This window comes from Labeo rohita, unplaced genomic scaffold (genome assembly GCF_022985175.1).
Source record: "Labeo rohita strain BAU-BD-2019 unplaced genomic scaffold, IGBB_LRoh.1.0 scaffold_706, whole genome shotgun sequence".
Lineage (NCBI taxonomy): Eukaryota > Metazoa > Chordata > Actinopteri > Cypriniformes > Cyprinidae > Labeo > Labeo rohita.
In genome coordinates this window covers 20,289-41,321 of record NW_026129641.1, presented here as the reverse complement: position 1 = coordinate 41,321, position 21,033 = coordinate 20,289, and the positions used below count along the sequence as shown (strand labels likewise).

The 21,033-nt window shown below is 35.1% G+C and overlaps 1 protein-coding gene and 1 long non-coding RNA gene across 4 annotated transcripts; one reads left to right on the top strand and one right to left on the bottom strand.

Moving 5' to 3' along the window:
• Positions 1-1,746: 1,746 nt before the first annotated feature.
• LOC127161652 (HLA class I histocompatibility antigen, A alpha chain) lies at positions 1,747-18,971 on the top strand. 2 transcript variants are annotated; one of them, XM_051104373.1, is made up of 8 exons: positions 1,747-1,914; positions 13,522-13,788; positions 16,828-17,103; positions 17,721-17,993; positions 18,200-18,307; positions 18,435-18,452; positions 18,743-18,782; positions 18,863-18,971. In XM_051104373.1, the coding sequence occupies exons 1-7, from the start codon at positions 1,866-1,868 to the stop codon at positions 18,769-18,771; spliced, it is 1,020 nt and encodes a 339-aa protein (XP_050960330.1). In that variant the 5' UTR covers positions 1,747-1,865; the 3' UTR covers positions 18,772-18,782; positions 18,863-18,971. The 2 variants fall into 2 exon arrangements, with proteins under 2 accessions (XP_050960330.1, XP_050960329.1); XM_051104372.1 differs by lacking the exon at positions 1,747-1,914 and adding an exon at positions 10,660-10,816.
• On the bottom strand, positions 6,409-9,203 carry LOC127161653 (uncharacterized). 2 transcript variants are annotated; one of them, XR_007827126.1, is made up of 6 exons: positions 8,808-9,203; positions 8,483-8,536; positions 7,948-8,057; positions 7,602-7,655; positions 7,298-7,419; positions 6,409-6,995 (listed from the first exon to the last, which is right to left on the bottom strand). It is a non-coding gene; the product is annotated as an uncharacterized LOC127161653 (long non-coding RNA). The 2 variants fall into 2 exon arrangements; XR_007827125.1 differs by having other exon boundaries at positions 7,606-7,655.
• Positions 18,972-21,033: the final 2,062 nt, after the last annotated feature.

Genomic DNA, 21,033 nt, shown 5'->3' with positions numbered 1-21,033 from the left:
CGGTTAAAATTTAAATGTGCTAGAAAACAGGGGAAAAGTATTTACAAAACGTATATATATATATATATATATATATATATATATATATATATATATATATATATATTGTTCATTATATAAGATACAATTATATTACTTTCAAATACATTACATCGTAAACACAGATAGAGACATGGTTGTTGAGAAAAAGAATTTATTGAAATGTTCATGGTAACTTTTAATAAGAAATTTTAATAATGCATGTAGAAAAAAGGAGCAAACATTCAGTGTTAGAATGTATTTTAACAAACTTTATTTTTCAGAAAACTTTACAGTATAATGTATTCGAAAGTAATATAACTGTATCTTCTATAATGAACAATATATATATACGTTTTGTAAATACTTTTCCCCTGTTTTCTAGCACATTTAAATTTTAACCGCTGAAATATAGATGTTCGTCAGCTTTTTGGCCGCTTCTTGTCTCCGTACCGTAATTCCACTAATAGACGTGCAGCAAATCCAGATGGCGGCTGGTGTTCCGCGGTGAACAGGACGACAGTTAGGATGACAGAACAAGACGACAGTAAGCATTACAGATTAAGACGACAGAACAGGACGACAGTTAGGATGACAGAACAGGACGACAGTAAGGATGACAGAATAAAACGACAGAACAAGACGACAGTTAGGATGACAGAACAGGACGACGGTAAGCATGACAGATTAAGACGACAGAATAAGACGACAGTTAGGATGACAGAACAGGACGACGGTAAACATGACAGATTAAGACGACAGAACAAGACGACAGTTAGGATGACAGAACAGGACGACGGTAAACATGACAGATTAAGACGACAGAACAGGACGACAGAACAAGACGACAGTTAGGATGACAGAATAAGACAACAGAACAGGACGACAGCATGACAGAATAAGACGACAGTAAGGATGACAGAATAAGACAACAGAACAGGACGACAGCATGACAGAATAAGACGACAGTAAGGATGACAGAACAGGTCGACAGGACAAAATGACAGTTAGGACAACAGTAAAAAAACAGAAAAAGACGACAGGACGACAGATTAAGACGACGTCAACAGACAACATGCACGTCAACATATACTGATTTACCTGAATAATTAGGCAATAACTGTAGACAAAGACAAATGTGTAGTACAAAGCACAAAGCAGTCGCCTCTTTTTTGGCACAAATGGAACCCCATACAAATGGAACCCCATAGAGATAATGTTTTTATTGTTGACGTTTTATTGTATTTTTATATATAAATGTTAGAAAATTATAAAAATGAAAAAACATTTACATATCAATCCACGTATGTGATGGACATTGGTTATTATCATATTTAGTGTCTACTTTGAAGGCGTCTTGAGTAAATCAGCTTTATGTTTAAGAAGGCATATGTAAAACGCGTGAACCAGAAGCAACGAGACCTGTTTAGCAGAACACGGAAATCTGCGCGTAGCCCCCTGGTGTGTCACACTCGGTCACACTGGATAATGTTTACTTGCTCTATCTCTTAGCACAACATAGTTTGTGCCTTGTGTAAAATGGAGGATTTGAGTTCTCTTTGAGTATGGCTATTCCCAGTATAATCTGTTGAGATAATTTTGCTGAGAATGTGTGATTTATCTCTCAATGTTTCAAGTCGTAATGACTTTGCTTTCACTTTCGTGAAACAACCCAGTGTACGAAATGTATCTTAGTGACTGATGACGTTGACGTCTGTTCACAGTATCTATTGGCTGCAACTTTAGAATCAGTAATCACACAAGGGCCATTTCATCGGTCTTTAGGCGTCTAAAAAGAAAGAAAACATTTCTAGTACAACGTTTTTTCTGACTGTCAAAAAGTTAACATGCAGTTCGCAGTTATTCTGCTCATTGGGGTCCACCTCGTTTATGCCGGTAAGTACACAAAAGAGTGGTAAATTAGTTAGATAAGTTACAGAGCAATTAGCCAACTACAAACGCAGTTTTCCTGTTGCGATTGCGACTGATAGAAAATAAAGATAATATATAGAATGTATGTAATATTATATATAGAGAGAGAGAGATAGTGAGACTATGTGTATCATTATTTTGTATTATTCTGCTTTTTAAAAATGTATTATGCTGTCGGGCGTCAACCTCGTTCAACCTCCTGTTCAAAACAGCTACTTTTCAGGAAATGGGGGAAAAAAGCCCCTGTATATTTGACCACGTTGATATTGTGTCTTTATATATGGTCTGAAACGTGCATGCAGGACTATAGGACTATGATAACTTGTTTTGCACATAGTGCAGAGGTTGAAAGTGTTGTAGCATGAACTTGTCACATTAGAGAATGTTTACGTATTTGTTCTGACCAGAGATTGAAAGTAGCTAGGTACAAATACTTCGTTACTGTACTTAAGTAGATTTTTCTGGTATCAGTACTTTACTTCACTAATTATTTTTCTCACTACTTTTTACTTTTACTCCTTACATTTATACACAAATACCTGTACTTTCTACTTCTTACATTTTCAAACTAGGCTCGTTACTTTAGTTTTAATCAGCATTTGGTGGATCACCATTCGATAACAAATCTATAATAAATCATGGATCGGTTAGTCTTTCCTGGCAACGCTATTCGGCTCGCGCGCGCTCCGCGTCTCCGCCAAACTGTTTCTATCAGAGTAATAGTAGCAAGTGAGTCGAGAATGGAGTGGAAGCGCTATGGTTGATCATAGAGGCAAAACTACTGACCTGGGCTGCGTTTCCCAAAAGCATCGTAAGCTTAAGTTGATCGTAGCTCAACTGGTTTCAATAGGTCTACGATGTACTTAAGCTTACGATGCTTTTGGGAAACGCAGCCCTGTTCAGTACTTCAAGTGCAGGTCAGTTTCATCTGTATAAAGACTGCTAAGAGTTGCTAGCAGTTTAGTGCTTAAACAAAGAAGTAAACAAAGACAAAACTACAGCAGTAGTAATATAAACGAAACTAAACTAAATTACTATCATCACTCAAAATACTCTATTCTAAAGGACATCATTATCTACTGTAAAGTTACAGTACTAATTTAGCAAACAAATATGGGGTTCCATTTGTGCCAAAAAAGAGGCGACTGCTTTGTGCTTTGTACTACACATTTGTCTTTGCCTACAGTTATTGCCTAATTATTCAGGTAAATCAGTATATGTTGACGTGCATGTTGTCTGTTGACGTCGTCTTAATCTGTCGTCCTGTCGTCTTTTTCTGTTTTTTTACTGTTGTCCTAACTGTCATTTTGTCCTGTCGACCTGTTCTGTCATCCTTACTGTCGTCTTATTCTGTCATGCTGTCGTCCTGTTCTGTTGTCTTATTCTGTCATCCTAACTGTCGTCTTGTTCTGTCGTCCTGTTCTGTCGTCTTAATCTGTCATGTTTACCGTCGTCCTGTTCTGTCATCCTAACTGTCGTCTTGTTCTGTCGTCTTAATCTGTCATGCTTACCGTCGTCCTGTTCTGTCATCCTAACTGTCGTCTTATTCTGTCGTCTTAATCTGTCATGCTTACCGTCGTCCTGTTCTGTCATCCTAACTGTCGTCTTGTTCTGTCGTTTTATTCTGTCATCCTTACTGTTGTCCTGTTCATGTCATCCTAACTGTCATCCTCCTGTCCTGTTCTGTCATCTAACTGTCGTCCTGTTCTGTCGTCTTAATCTGTAATGCTTACTGTCGTCCTGTTCTGTCATCCTAACTGTCGTCCTGTTCACCGCGGAACACCAGCCGCCATCTGGATTTGCTGCACATCTATTAGTGGAATTACGGTACGGAGACAAGAAGCGGCCAAAAAGCTGACGAACATCTATATTTCAGCGGTTAAAATTTAAATGTGCTAGAAAACAGGGGAAAAGTATTTACAAAACGTATATATATATATTGTTCATTATAGAAGATACAGTTATATTACTTTCGAATACATTATACTGTAAAGTTTTCTGAAAAATAAAGTTTGTTAAAATACATTCTAACACTGAATGTTTGCTCCTTTTTCTACATGCATTATTAAAATTTCTTATTAAAAGTTACCATGAACATTTCAATAAATTCTTTTTCTCAACAACCATGTCTCTATCTGTGTTTACGATGTAATGTATTTGAAAGTAATATAATTGTATCTTATATAATGAACAATATATATATATATATATATATATATATATATATATATATATATATATATATATACGTTTTGTAAATACTTTTCCCCTGTTTTCTAGCACATTTAAATTTTAACCGCTGAAATATAGATGTTCGTCAGCTTTTTAGCCCTTCTTTTCTCCGTACCGTAATTATAATAGACGTACAGCAAATCCAGATGGCGGCTGGTGTTCCGCGGTGAACAGGACGACAGTTAGGATGACAGAACAGGACGACAGAACAGGACGACAGAACAGGACGACAGTAAGCATGACAGAATAAGACGACAGAACAGAACGACAGTAAGGATGACAGATTAAGACGACAGAACAGAACGACAGTAAGGATGACAGAATAAGACGACAGAACAAGACGACAGTTAGGATGACAGATTAAGACGACAGAACAAGACGACAGTTAGGATGACAGAACAGGACGACAGTAAGAATGACAGATTAAGACGACAGAACAGAACGACAGTAAGCATGACAGATTAAGACGACAGAACAAGACGACAGTAAGGATGACAGATTAAGACGACAGAACAGAACGACAGTAAGCATGACAGATTAAGACGACAGAACAAGACGACAGTTAGGATGACAGAACAGGACGACAGTAAGCATGACAGAATAATATGACAGAACAGGACGACAGCATGACAGAATAAGACGACAGTAAGGATGACAGAACAGGTCGACAGGACAAAATGAGTTAGGACAACAGTAAAAAAACAGAGAAAAAGACGACAGGACGACAGATTAAGACGACGTCAACAGACAACATGCACGTCAACATATACTGATTTTCCTGAATAATTAGGCAATAACTGTAGACAAAGACAAATGTGTAGTACAAAGCACAAAGCAGTCGCCTCTTTTTTGGCACAAATGGAACCCCATAAACAAATGTTATAAAACATCGTTTTGTAATACATTTAGAGGGAGCTATAGCAGATAACAACACAACCCTTACGAAAATGAAACCCAAAATCCTTGGTTGCTATAGTTAAACCATGGTAACCACAAATGAACCACTGCTACACTAACCATAGTCTAACCATGAGATGTGTAGTAAAACTATGGTTGTAGTTTAATTAAAACAGAGTGTGATCAATCTGCCAAAAACAAACAAACAAAAAAAACGTGGTTACTATACTTTTACCATGGTTAATTTTGGTAAGAGAAAATGCAATTGCAATGCAGTGCTCATGATAATGCAATAACATGTTCAGTATTAGGATTTTTCTGTAAAGATATTGTCATGATGTAATCATTATTGTACTAATTTTGACATTTAGGTAATATGGAAAAGATAGTTTTCTTAAATCTATAGTATTTAAGCCATTTTAAGATAAAACAACAACACCTGGTCATAATGTGATACTTTAAATTGAACTTAAAAGTGTTACTGCAAATAGAACATATTGCTTTGCAACAAGGTGAGACAGTTCTTCTCATAACAGTAAATGGCTGATGGGAAAAGTGACAGGTACTAGAAAATTAGTGAAAAAAGCAAACAAACACAAAGTGAGATGCAGAGAAATATCATGGAAAAAGAAAAGAGTGAAACAGAAAATGGAAGTGAAGGTGCAGTTCAAGAGAGAGCCTTTTTCTTATTCTGTACAGCCCCAGACCTTAAGGTTTTAAACATTTATTTAAATGTGATGCCCGTATAAAAAATAGGGTTATCCATGGTTTCAGAATTTGTTGTGGGTGTACGGGATGGCCTGTATGAGTGTGAGTGTGATTTCCCAGCCTGAAATTTTGTCCCAGTCTGGCCCTGTTCTGTGGTGGTTGTATAGCCTTGATACATTCATTAGCTAACAAATTTTAAATGTAAGTTGTATAAATGTGTCAATATGATGTGTACTGTAAAAAAAAATTACGTAAAAAAACGGAAAAAGTACTGGCAGCTCATTACCTGGACTTTGTACCGTAAATTTACAGTCTGTTAATTTACAGTCTGCCACCGGTAAAAAAACAGGACTTTTTCTGTTTTAATGGTATATTTATATATTTATATATACATAAAGCAAATAAATCCAGCACAATATACAAATTTGAACATGGTTTATTTTTACTTCATGTAAACATTCTTAAAAGTGCATTCAATGGCTTTTGTTTGCCTTAAGTGGGTTAGGACTAAACAGCATCAAATACTCAATTCATTTAACAATGTGTCAACTCAGGCAAAATGGCTGTATTGTAAAAGACAGTTTAGCTTTAAACAGTAACAGACAGAATTTAAAAAAAAAAAAAAAAAAAAAAAAAAAAAGAAAACATGAGCATCTGTACAATACAGGTGTTGTACTAAAAAGTGGTCACAAAATTTAAACGTCACAATGAGAAACAGTCAAGATTCAAAACTTTTTTTTCTTATAAGAGAAAACAATATTGTTTAGAGGGATAGTTCACACAAAAAAATGCTAATTCAGTCAATTACTCATACCATTCCAAACCCATAAGACTTTCATTCATTTTTAGAACACAAATTAAGAGTATTTTTAGTTAAATCTGGGTACTTTCTGTCCCTCTATTGATTGTCTATGCAACTACCATTTTCAAGGTCCAGAAAGGTATAAAGTATGTGACTCCAGTGGCTTGACAACAGAATTTTGAAGTTCATTATAACAGAAATATCATCGAAGTGATGCAATTCATTATAGGGGATGTATTATTTACCATTTAACTGAATGTTTAATGCAAGTGCCATTTTTTTCAATTTAAAAACTCAAATATTACATGGATTTTTTAAATTGTTCATGCAAGAGTCTTGGAGGAACGCACAGCCACTTGGTTGCCTTCATCTCAAACCACGTTTAGGATTTCTTCACAGGAAAATTCTGAAAGAAATGGATATGACAAAAAAATGAAATTAATTAAACTGAACTACAGAGTAATATGCAGGTTGGAGTGGAAAAGTAGTCATACAGTATTTTAAGTTAATTAAATCAACTGCAATCCATAATACTTTCCAATTGTTTACACATTGCTTAACTTACATTTTCAATAGTCTCCATTTGCATCTGTCATATGAGCTTGTCAAATCAACTGTGTCCTAAATTATACTTCATTATTTTCAACTAAATAAACAGCAACACGACCAAATGCTTCATACACTTTTTATAACATACGTGTTGCTTACTTCTGTATGAACTCCAGAGTAAGTGCCGCCTCCTCTGGGTATTTTGTAGCTCACAACCGCAACAGGAAAGATGATTTGTTCATTAACTTCTCAAACGACAGCAATCTTGAACTGCCCATCACCTTAAACAAAAAAGACATTACAAAATGACCATATACATAATGACAAGCATCTTTGAACACCTTTGAAGGCGTGTTCAGCAAACAACTTCACATTGTTGTAAAAGTCAACAGAATAAATGACTCAAAGACTCTATTTTCTTTTCAATATTGAACACTAATGTTAAATGAAATAGAATACAAACCTACTTGGTTTCCTTCATCTCAACCCTCATTTAGGATTTCTTCATAGGAAAACTCTAAAAGAAATGGATAATGATAAAAATGAAATGAATGAAACTGAACTACAGAGTAACATGCAGGTTGGAGATGGAAAATCAATCATACAGTATTTCAAGTTCATTAAAATAACTGCTAACCCTAATACTTGTCAATTAAAATATTTATTTATAAATTGCTTAACTTACATTTCCAATAGTCTCCATTTACATCTGTCTTATGAGCTTGTCAGATCATCTGTGTCTTACAATATACTTCATTATTTTCAATTAAATAAACAGATACACATTTCATAACATACGTGTTGCTTACTTCTGTATGAACTCCAATGTAAGTGCCGCCTCTTCTGGGTATTTGTAGCTCACAACCTCAACAGTGGTCATTAACTTCTTGAACGACAGCAATCTTGAACTGCCCATCACCTTAAACACAAAAGACATTACAAAATTACCATATACATAATGACAAGCAGTTTGAACACACCTTATACACTCTTCTGGGTATTTGTAGCTCACAACCTCAACAGTGGTTATTAACTTCTTGAACGACAGCAATCTTGAACTGCCCATCACCTTAAACACAAAAGACATTACAAAATTACCATATACATAATGACAAGCAGTTTGAACACACACAAATATCACACACCAGGATAATAACACGCAAAAGTAATAAATCCAATCATTTTGTTAAGGTTAGCACGTTGTGACGTGGCTTCCGACCCATCAAACAGCAAACAACTTCACATTGTTGTGAAAGTCAACAGAATAAATTACTCAATAACGATTTTCTTTCTGATACTTAACACTTATGTTAAATAAAACTGTTAATAAAACAGAATACAAACCCATGATAAGAATGCAGGTGTGCTTGAGATTCACAGTACAGCAGCAATCACGTCCTGTCATTAAAAAAGAAAACGAAAGAAACACAACGGTCATTTTGACATAATGTCGTGTGCATTTGTCCATTAAAGTGATAAAGATAACTTGAGGAGCTAACGTTACTGTCACGCTGACCTGAAGCGGCATTCTGGCGCGGCTACCGCGCGTCGGACGCCTGTTTACAGTCGCTTCACAGACAGCTTGCTAGTAACGTTACCGAATTAGTTTGTGTTTTGCATTTTATCTTCCGTGTGTGTGTAAAACAGACAATAAAAGGTCAAAACTTACCTCATTTGGCAGAAAACTCCACGAGGAAGATGTCTGACGATATGCAGAGACATGTTGAGTGCGACGGCTCCGACGTTCATTTGCCAAACAAGCCAGACAGCAACTAAGTTAACCTTACGTAAACAATTTATGTGACATTTAACTCGTTTACCACGAAGAGTATATGAAAAACATGTTTTCCAAATTCGAAAGCCGACATTAAAATTAAACTTTGACCGAGAAACTCTCCGCGTCTTCTCTTCACTGTTTTCGCGCCTATGTAAGCCACCAACGTTCTTGTTCCCACAATGCAAATCGTAATTCAAAAATACGGAAAAACACCTGTAAAAACCAAAAACGGAAAATTTCCTGTAATTATTAGGGTATATTGTACTGTATTTTTACGGATTTTTTTTACAGTGTGAGGTCCAGTTACCAGCGTGACACTAAAACAGGTAGTAGTAATGGGCACTTTTTACTTAAGTGCATGTCTGAGCCCATATGTCTTTACTTTAACTTAAGAAAAAAGTTGAGTCAGTACTTTTACTTTTTAAACATGAGTATCTGTACTTCTGCTTGAGTGAAGGATGTGTGTACTTTTGCCATCTCTGGTTCTGACGCTTGGCAAAACTTGATCTGGGCCACTGAACAACAAATTCTCTTTCAGTATTTTCTATATAACATTTTTTCTAATCCACTAAGAGGCGCTTCAGGTGCACCATACTGTGAATATGATGCTTAAGTGCTCTGACGTGGTTTCTAAGAACAGAGTGCAGTTCAGGACAGGAAAAAAACATGTATAGCCAGTGTAGTTTAATGTTTATTTTCTGTATATTTTTTCCAAGTGTTGAAATTTGTGATTCGGAAGGATTTGTACAAAACTTTTACAAACAGTGCACATTAATAAGGGTATATGTCGAATGTCGTCTGCCCTGCTGAAAAAAAACAATAGACATCATCACAAAATTTGTAATGGTTTTACTGGTTGAGATAGGACCGGTATTGGTTTTAAAGGAAACTGTAATGGACCCCAGTCACTTGGTCTCTACTGGTAATTGGTAACCTTCTATTGGTGGCTGTTAAAACCAATAAATCCTAATGGAATATGTCCCAAAACACACTACAGAAAACCATGTTTTAATGGTTTTAATGGTTAAAAGTTGATGGTTTGTGATGTTTGTAATGATATTTGTACTGGAAACCATTAGAATTTTCTGTGATGGTTCTATTGTTTTTTTTTTTGTTTTTTTTTTTTTTTTTTTTTTTTTTTTCAGCAGGGTGACCAAACCGGACAAAAGGTCTCATCGCTTCCGCTTGTCGGAGAACGTAATAGCCGTATTAAATAATAATGTTTTTCTTGTTGACGTTTTATTGTATTTTTATATATAAATGTTAGTGAAAATTATAAAAATGAAAAAACGTTTACATATCAATCCACGTATGTGATGGACATTGGTTATTATCATATTTAGTGTCTACTTTGAAGGCGTCTTGAGTAAATCAGCTTTATGTTTAAGAAGGCATATGTAAAACGCGTGAACCAGAAGCAACGAGACCTGTTTAGCAGAACACGGAAATCTGCGCGTAGCCCCCTGGTGTGTCACACTCGGTCACACTGGATAATGTTTACTTGCTCTATCTCTTAGCACAACATAGTTTGTGCCTTGTGTAAAATGGAGGATTTGAGTTCTCTTTGAGTATGGCTATTCCCAGTATAATCTGTTGAGATAATTTTGCTGAGAATGTGTGATTTATCTCTCAATGTTTCAAGTCGTAATGACTTTGCTTTCACTTTCGTGAAACAACCCAGTGTACGAAATGTATCTTAGTGACTGATGACGTTGACGTCTGTTCACAGTATCTATTGGCTGCAACTTTAGAATCAGTAATCACACAAGGGCCATTTCATCGGTCTTTAGGCGTCTAAAAAGAAAGAAAATATTTCTAGTACAACGTTTTTTCTGACTGTCAAAAAGTTAACATGCAGTTCGCAGTTATTCTGCTCATTGGGGTCCACCTCGTTTATGCCGGTAAGTACACAAAAAAGTGGTAAATTAGTTAGATAAGTTAGATAAGTTACAGAGCAATTAGCCAACTACAAACGCAGTTTTCCTGTTGCGATTGCGACTGATAGAAAATAAAGATAATATATAGAATGTATGTAATATTATATATATAGAGAGAGAGATAGTGAGACTATGTGTATCATTATTTTGTATTATTCTGCTTTTTAAAAATGTATTATGCTGTCGGGCGTCAACCTCGTTCAACCTCCTGTTCAAAACAGCTACTTATCAGGAAATGGGGAAAAAAAAAACCCTGTATATTTGTCCACGTTGATATTGTGTCTTTATATATGGTCTGAAACGTGCATGCAGGACTATAGGACTATGATAACTTGTTTTGCACATAGTGCAGAGGTTGAAAGTGTTGTAGCATGAACTTGTGTCACATTAGAGAATGTTTACGTATTTGTTATGACGCTTGGCAAAACTTGATCTGGGCCACTGAACAACAAATTCTCTTTAAGTATTTTCTATATAACATTTTTTCTATACAACACTTTTTAGACAGCATAGCAATGGACTTTTTGTGTAGTCTATAAGCAATATTTTTTGTTTTATGATGAGTACAGATACTTGGTAGATACTTAATATTCTTCTGACATAAGCCAAAACAGTACTTAATATAATTGCAAGCAGCAATTACTGAATTACTGAAACCATTTGAAATCCTGTGTTTTTGAAGCATTTTTTAACTGTTATAGCGCCACCTATGGTCCAATGTCCTTATAGATCCTTATGGCACATTGGACAGAGGCACTGCATACCAATTTTCAGGTCGATCGGACCAACGATTGTATAGTTATAGTCATTTTTAGGTTTTTTTTTTTCAGGCATATAGCACCACCAAGTGGCAGAGCTGTGCAATTTTTTTATTTGACCAAAGATTGAGCTGACACACATTTGTACCAAATTTGGTGAAGATACATCATTTTCATGAGTTATATCGTCTTGATACAAGTATTCCAAAAATCCATTTTTTTTAAGTCTAGGAGTTATGAGCGATTCCGCAATTTTGTTTGCTGTAGCGCCACCTGTAGGCCGATTGTGCTGAGACTTTGATAGGTTCTCCCCAAATTGAGGTCTACCATCTGGCCAAGTTTGAAGTCTCTAGGACTTACGGTTTGGTCTGCATGATCAGTTTTACGGCAGAAAAAAAGTAATAAAAATCCTTACAATTACAATAGGGTTTCAGCACTAAGTGCTCGAACCCCTAAATATAGGTCAATATAATGAGTGGTGGGCTAGAAGAGTTTCAGTAACATACTGAATGGCTAAGAGGCTGAATTTTGTTGATGAAAATGTTGTTTTGTTTTAAAAAAAAAAACATGTTGATATTGTTTGTATCAAAATTAAACTTTTCTTTTCCTTTGACATGTTTAAAATTAAATAGAAATACTTTAATGTAATATTTCTCACCTTCACTTTAAAGCAATAACATTCATTATGTCATTTAGTGTAATGTATTTGTCCTATTTTGTGATATGCATAAACGAACCACAGATTTGTTTTTATCTCAAAATATCTTTAAAAAACAGTTGTGTATTGCAGTAGGGGAGATATAATCATTACGTATAGTTTTCAGTTTGTCTTGAAATTGTCCAACAAGTCATGAAAAAATTATGTTATTCATAATTTCATATTAAATAAATAACACTATATAAAAATAAGTGGCTAACAATGAAGATAAATCTCTCTCATGCTATTTGTATATTATTAAGTTGTTTTTTTTTCCTTAATATTTGCTATATCACACCATAGGATGAATTTACGGTACTGTTCAGTAAAAATGTAAAAAAAAAAAAAAAAAAAAAAAAACTAAAGGAATTGATGAAATTAGACTTCACACTATGTAAATATATGTATTTCTTCTTCAGAAATGGTATTTTACCAAAAAAACAAAACAAACAAATAATTTTTTACTGCTTATTTGTCAACTACCCAAATATAATTTCACTCACCTAGCCTATCACTTGAAGCAAACATCCACTCCTTCTTAAAAATATACATGCTTGCTTTACTGGAGATCTGTGACAGCCTATTTAAAAAGTTGTTGTGTTCCATGGTAAATATAGAAAGATAATAGTAATAATAATAAGATAATAGATAATATAATAATTATTATATTAATAGATATTAGATAAAATAATAATAATAATTTGTAATATACTGAACGTAATAAATTTGTTTGCAGTATAAAGGTGGACCTTTGTGACTGGAAAATGGTGTTAAATGTTTGAGGAAATCAGTATGCTAGATCATTCAGTGAATGGGTATATGTAATATGGGTTTTGTGATTATGATAAAAACAGTGTTGTTGATTTCTATGTAAATACCCGTATTAACCTTACCATAAGTATAAAGATCAACAGTTATCTTTTAACAGAAGTTTGATTTGTATGTTTCTTCCAAGTCACCACATTATGTATTTAGTAGCCTGTTATTAAATAATTGTTGTAATGTTGAATATTGTATGAATTATATGGAAAACTGCATTGTCATGTAAACTTCTTAATTTAAGGCTTTTAATCACCCAAAATGACATGACATTGATATCAGTGATCTCCATGTCTCACTCTCTGAGAATTCTAATGCATTAGAATGCTATTGCGAATATTGAGTGAGCTGGATTTGAAAGTCATATTTCATATTTTATACCATCTCATCCACAGGAAAACATTCTCTGCAATATTACTTCACTGGTGTGTCTGGAGACATTGACTTCCCAGAGTTCACAGCAGTTGGTCTGGTAGATGGTGGGGAGTTTACATACTTTGACAGCAACATAATGAGAATTGTACCAAGGACAGAGTGGATCAGAAAGAATGAGAGAGCAGATTACTGGGATGGAGGGACTCAGAATATGATTGCAGAACATCAGACCTTCAGAATAAACATCCAGATTTTAAAGGATCGGTTCAACCAATCCAAGTCAACAGGTATGTTGAGCAAGAAGAGTTACACATGCTGAAACAGAACATTAACAGTTTTATAATGGGAATTCTTAACTTAGCTATGGTGCAGGGCACATAGCTTAGTAGTGTCTTCAGGGAAATCAGCCTATAAACTGCTTAGTATTTGTCTTAAGTTGGCATATGAGAAGGTACTTTTAATTGAAATTAATATTGTCACTGAAATATACTTATGTTAATCAAATTTTGTTTTACGTAAATGGCTGTCATTTTTAGCCACTTTTATGGTTTAGTCTTTTATTATTAAAGTTATTGTTTTCAGTTTGCTAAAACAGCAGCACACACATACACACACACACAAACACACACACACACACACACACACACACAGACAAAGAAATGCATATTGAGCAGTACCCCTCTTTCTTTTCAGCAATTAGGACAGCAGTCCTCATTTATGTCCCAATGACATTTACACACAGTCAGAAAAACAAACATAACTACTTAAACTGACATGGGTTTTACACACACACACACACACGCGCGCACACACACGTATGTTGGGTTTATGTTTATGTTTAATGACATAAACCCTGACCCTATACACCTAAACTCTTAGAGGCCTGTTTCCCCAAAGATTGTGGATTTTGCCATATTAGGGACTTTTTGTCACCATAATGCAGTGGGAGACTGGGTATGGTGGTAACACTTTTTGAATTTTGAGTGCTAGAGTGCTCAAACTTTTTTACAAAATACCCACATTTGTTTACTACATAACACATCAATTCAAACCTCTCTAAGTATATCACAGCCCTTGTAAGTTGATGTCAAATACACTGAGTGCCTTTGTTACAATCTACCCCAATACCGGGGTTGTAACACATGCTGGGGTAGGTTGTAACAATTACACAAAATAAGCAAAAACAGCAGCCACCCTGTGAAATATGCTTAAAAAAACAGGTTCATTGAGAGAATCTAAAAGAACAATACAAAACAATGTCTCACTTTCTGTGACTGACGACAGCTCTGTTTGACACAGGAGTGTGTGCATGAGAGTGTAAATTAGACTAATAGAACAAACTTCCTTAATGGTATTTATGCTGAATAAACACTCAACTCCAGTGTACCAAAGTAAAGAACATGTAGATCTAACAAAAACTTTGTGCAAATTTGTTTGTAAGATTGTGTCTATGTATGAATGTTCTCAGTCAGAGTCACAGTGATGACAAATCAATGTTTTTAACCCTAAAGTGCAGGTTTGGTGAATCCAGAAACTGCAGGGCACATTTTACCCACACTTTCTTTAGCTTTGAACTGCCAAAAAAGCTCCATATAGACAACATGAAAGTTCTCAGTTCTATGTAAGGGTGTGCTAAAATGTGTTACAATTTACCCCACCCATGTCATCCAGTGTTTAGCTAGCTTTAGCATAATAGTTTTAAATTAGCAGTTTAAAAATGAGCTGTTTATAAGAGTCATTTATTCATGAGTCAGATTACACTGATTGCACAGTGTGTTTGCTATCATGTTCATGTGGACATCGCAATAGAAATCATGTTATATGTTTATTGTCTTTGTATTATTTTGCAGTATTTTCTCTGTCATCATAATAACTTGGTGGTAAACTCACATTTCAGTTTTAAAAAAATCAATTATTTTGCTGTGTTGCTGTAGTGGCATTTAGAAAACACTGTTAGTATTTCAGTACAGTGTTTGTCAGCATCAGTGGAAGACGAGCTGACTGATCCAAATGTCAGCTTAGATCTTCAGCCTGTTCTGACTTAGTGTACTATATCTTTCCTAGCTGATCAGACTTATGTTTTTTCTAAAAAAAAATATGATTAAATCTTGGAAAAATCCCAAAGACTTACATTGGCTGAATGTTCAGATGAGACTATTCAAGACTATTCCAGCTGTCGAAATTCAGATCTAAACTCCCAGAGGCCCTTTATCACCAGGGTTGCCAGGTATTTTTTACAACAAAATCCACCCAACTGGTCCTCTACACTAGCCCAATCACGTTTTGAGGTGGGTCCCCTGGTTAAAATCACATTCTGGGGGGTAAAATACATGTTTTTGTGGGGATCCCCTGGTAAAATTCACATTCAGGGGGTAAATATCATGTTATTGGGGTCGCTTCATCCTGTGGACATGAAAAACAACTCGCGGCAACAGTGTTAAATTAGTGTTAAAAACTGAAGACTTGGCAACTCTGAGTACCCTAGCAACTGCCTAGCTTACACCTTGCATCACCCTAGTAACCATCCAAAACACCATCACAACTGCCTAGCAACCACCCAGAACATCCTAACAATCACAAAGCAACCACCTAGGGCATCCTAGCATCTGCCTAGCAACCATCTAGCAACAACCCAGAACACTCTAGCAACTTCCTAACAATCATCCAGAGAACCCTAGCTACCGCACAGCAACTGCCTAGCAAACCACCCAGAACACCTTAGCATCCACCCACATCATTACAGCAAATGCCCTAGCATCTACATAGCAGTCTGTGTCTGAAAGGCTACCGTACACTGGCACAAATAAAAAAAAAAAAAAATGTTTACTTATGTGTCACACAGATCAGATGTTCTTGAACACGTGTAAATACAGAAAAGATCAGATTTTTTTACATCCATTCTGAGCCACTTTCAGATGTGGTTTTAAATCAGACACATCTCCAATATCTGGACATCTGACCTGTGTCAAAACATAAATCTGATTCCTGGTGGAATAGCTTACATTGATTTTTACTTATCTTTTACTGGATAACCTTGAGCTATCACATATTTTGATGCTGTGAACTCAGCATACACTCAGGCACAAGATTCATGTTTATATCCGACAATATTTGTCTGTTCACTTTTCCTGGATGCTTGTATATATTAGTACAAACCAGTTCCATTAGCTCATGATAATTGCTCTCATCTTTACGTGGATGTTTGGTTTTGCGTAGAAAAAGAAAACTGGAATATGTTCTGCTTAATCAAGTCTTTAAGATTGTATTATTGAAAATGAAGAATAGTGAGTGTGATATAATAATCTGTGTTTATTTTCTCTTCTCAGGTGTTCACACGTTTCAGCTGATGTATGGCTGTGAGCTGGATGATGATGGCACCAAACGAGGATACTGGCAGGATGGTTATGATGGAGAGGACTTCATCAGCCTGGATAAGAGCACCCTCACCTGGACTGCTGCTAATACTCAAGCTATGATTACTAAGGTTAAATGGGATTCCACTGGAGTAGAGGCAAACAGGGCAAAAGCATATCTGGAGAATGAATGTATTGAGTGGCTGAAGAAGTATGTTGATTATGGCAAAGACACTCTAGAGAGAAAAGGTAATTATATCAGTTTATGGATTACTGCAGAGCATTACTTAGTAAGCGCATATCGTAACTGCATTCACCTTTTTTTTGCATGAAATAGAGCAACTGTATGCTTCAAAAAACAGCATTCATCTGCTTAAAAATGAGAACAGAATGTAAATGCCATACAGGATATATTTATGGTATAATCCTGCATATTTTACATGTTGGGAATCACTGGACATTATCTAGTTTAAAAAGTGTTCTCCCAGAAAACAGAATAAAGTGAAAATATGTATTTCTCAGCAGAATGGTGTATTATTATACATAGTTTGGTATTTGTGAGGACTTTTTATCATACAATAACACAACTTACGCAAATTTAATTTTCATATAACCGTGAAGCCTAGAGAGTGTGAAACAATAAGACTTTATTGAGTATGCATGCAGTGAAACAAAAGGTTTTGAACAAACTTTGAAAACTTAGCTTTTTATAATTATCTGATAAAGCTATTGATATGAACTGTGCTCAGAAGTACAACAGATTATGAGAAGAAATTTATAGCAATTTTTTTTTTTTTTAAATGTTGTAGGCTTTGTCTAAACTTATTCAATCCCACTTTATATTATAATCATCTTGTCTCTTTCAGTTTCTCCTCAAGTGTCTCTGCTGCAGAAGTCTTCCTCATCTCAAGTCACTTGTCATGCTACGAGTTTTTACCCCAAAGCAGTAACAATCTCCTGGCAGAAAAATGGACAAGATCATGATGAGGATGTGGATCTTGGTGAATTTTTACCCAATGAGGACGGGACCTTTCAGAGGTCGAGTACCCTCAGAGTTACACCTGATGAGCGGAAGAAGAATGAGTACAGCTGTGTGGTCGAACACCAGGGCAAAACCTTTAGAGAGATAGTGACAGACGGTAAGAGTGATGAACAATGGTGAGATGGTCTTGATGAGTAGATCATGAACAACGTTGATGGAGATCATTTGTTTTATTTCTGCAAACATAATATGTCATGCCCTGTATTATTATTAGCTGATGTGGTCAGAATCACATTTTCTGTTTTTGTATCTTCAAAAATGTTCATTAATGATCTGATGTTTTTATCTGATCATATTCTTCAGATTCTCTTCCCATTGGCATCATTGTTGGTGCTGCTGTTGGTGCTCTCGTCCTGTTGGCAGTTATTGGTGTTGTCGTGTTTAAAGTGTTGCAGAAAAAGAAAGAAACAGGTGAGAATGAGACTGTGATATTATTGTCATAACTATATTGAGTATATTGTGTGTTTCACACATTTGTGTGCTGCTCTGACGGGTGAAACTGCTTAACTTAAAATCCATTTCTCTGGTTGTTTTTCAGACTTTAAACTAGTCAATGGTAAGTTCTTCATAATCTCTATTTGATTTAAATACATTAATATCAGATGGACTCTGCCACTGGACACTGGTTTATATTAGGTTGTGTTCTTTGTCCATATTCAATCTGCAACATATTGTTTAAGGAAATGTAAATGTATAGTAAATCAAAATAGAAATTTTGTTCTACAGTATTTCTCTTAATTGTGATAAAACCAATAAATGACAGTGTATAAATATCTAAATCTAAACAGTTTTGTATGAGCAGTCTGTTGTATTATTTATTATCTGTAATATTGTTTTCTGTTGTAGCCTCTGATGATGGTTCAAACAACTCCTAATGCATGAAGATGTAAGTGTGTTTTTATTTGTAAGTATCTCTCTCAGTCATGTAAAATGGATGAAATGTCATATGTTCTTTTGGTATTTTAGGAGACCAGACATGTGGGAGAGATGAAGATGAAAAATGATGCTAGTCCAACTGTCCATCTGTCCAGTCATACAAAATTGCACATAAGCACACACACACATACACACACAATTATAGATTTCTGTGATGGGGTTTATGTCTTATGCTTCTACATTAATTACATCTGAAAAGTAAAGTTTTTGTTTCTTCACACTTTCTGATCATCTTGATTTTCATTCATTTTATTGACTTTATTTTATAAAAATATATATTTCCCTGTAGTGACAAAGACACAAGAATACACAAAAATGCCAGTGATTGATTAGTAATGTTGATTGGTTTGTAAAGTTTGTGGAAAAATTGTTGTTGTTGTTTTTATGTCAGTACTGACCATGGAAAAAAGAAAAGAAATTAGAAACATGAAAGTTTAAATCAGTGTAACCACCTGGGTACAACAGCCGCAGTCTATAAAGATCGGTATCTGTTTATGTTTGTTTTGTATATTTCTGTAGGAGACAAAATATATAATAAGCAAAGGAAATAATGCTAAGAAGTTAATGAACTTATCAAATTGTTTATTTAATGCATTGTTTTAAGTATTTTAAAGGGCCTAAATTTAATAATTGTGCTTTTCCAATTAAATAAATCAATATCAATATGCAGGCTTTAAATTCATTCTTTGCAGCGGATTGTTGGGCTTTTTCTGTTTAGAATTAATTCTTCTTTTTTGTTTTAAATGATCTAAATAAAAATATATATATTTTTGTATATTGGTTGCTTTCGAAAGATGTTATATTATTTTGGTTCTTTAAAAATAAAGAAACCCTCACAAAAAGGAACAAGTGGTGAATGTCTGTCTTTCCCTAAAACAGCAGAACACATCAGAATCCATTTTGCTTCAAAATTTGAATTGAATTTTAGAGAATTACAGGACTATGATGATCAACAACATGATTCCTTCTTAAAATTTACATGAAATATCAATCAGAATCTCCTAATTCACCACTGTGGGAATGCAGTAGAATTTGTGGAATCTTGGAGTAGAATAGCAGGTGAAATAGAAATACTTGCATGCAGGGCTGTGTTATCCTAATGGGCAACATGATCCCAGGGCCCTGAAAACTAGGGGGCCCCTGACCCCGAGACAAATCTCTTTTGCATTTTAAAACACGTTTTGATTTGATCAAGGTAATTATGCGGACGTAGAGCATTGTTGTCACCTGATTTGACATGAGTCACAGGCTGTGTCAAATGCCTCGGGAAAGAGATCATTTTCAAAATTGGGACTTATAAAAATAAACTAATTTGTAAAAATGTATAAGTTTATAAATTTAGAAATTTGTAAGTTATAAGTTTATAAATCGATAATATTGTTTCATGTAGACCTACATAATTTTTTTGCCTACTATTGGATTATGTTATGTGCATTGTGTTTGTTTATTTGTATTTCACCAGAATAACGTTGCATGTAATTATTAGCTGCGCTACAGCAAAATATTTATTTTTGTTGCATGTGTGTGGCTCGGCTTGAGCGCAGAGTTCGAACCGGTTTCTGTCTCTTTACAAACAACAGTGAAATGCTATATTCTGTACACAAAAATGTTGGAAATTAAGCAAAAATATGTAAAAATAAAGCACAACTGGTGCATACTGCACTTCCAAATGCATGTTAAACTCAAAACACATGTAGAGATTGACTGCGGTCACTCTGTGACACGGCCACAAAACTATATGTTCATTTAGAATATGTTCATTAAAAATATTAAACTATTTAAATCATTCCGAATGTTTCAAATCATGGGGAGGAAATGGTTTGTTTGTTTTGTTATTTATATTTGTGTATTAGTTTGTGGGTGGGGGGAGTCGATGTGTTGAATTTGAATATGAAGTACTTTTATGGTAAAAGGTCATTTTTCAGGAAGTGGTAGGGGGGCAGCCATTTTGATTTAAGGAGATGGCACATGGTGTGAATAGGAGCATGCGCTGAAAGGCTGGCAAACAAAAAGTGCTGGGAAGTGCCTTGCTCTCACCAGTGCCAATGTCATGGATTAAAGTTTTACCTGGCAAATTGTCGTGAAGAATGTCTGAATGTTGTCAAGGACTATTTTTCAGCTAACAAGGATATTTTCTTTGTTCGGGATCATGTCTGGATTGCTTTTCCCTCTTTTTCATGGCATGGCCAGGGAAATCCAGG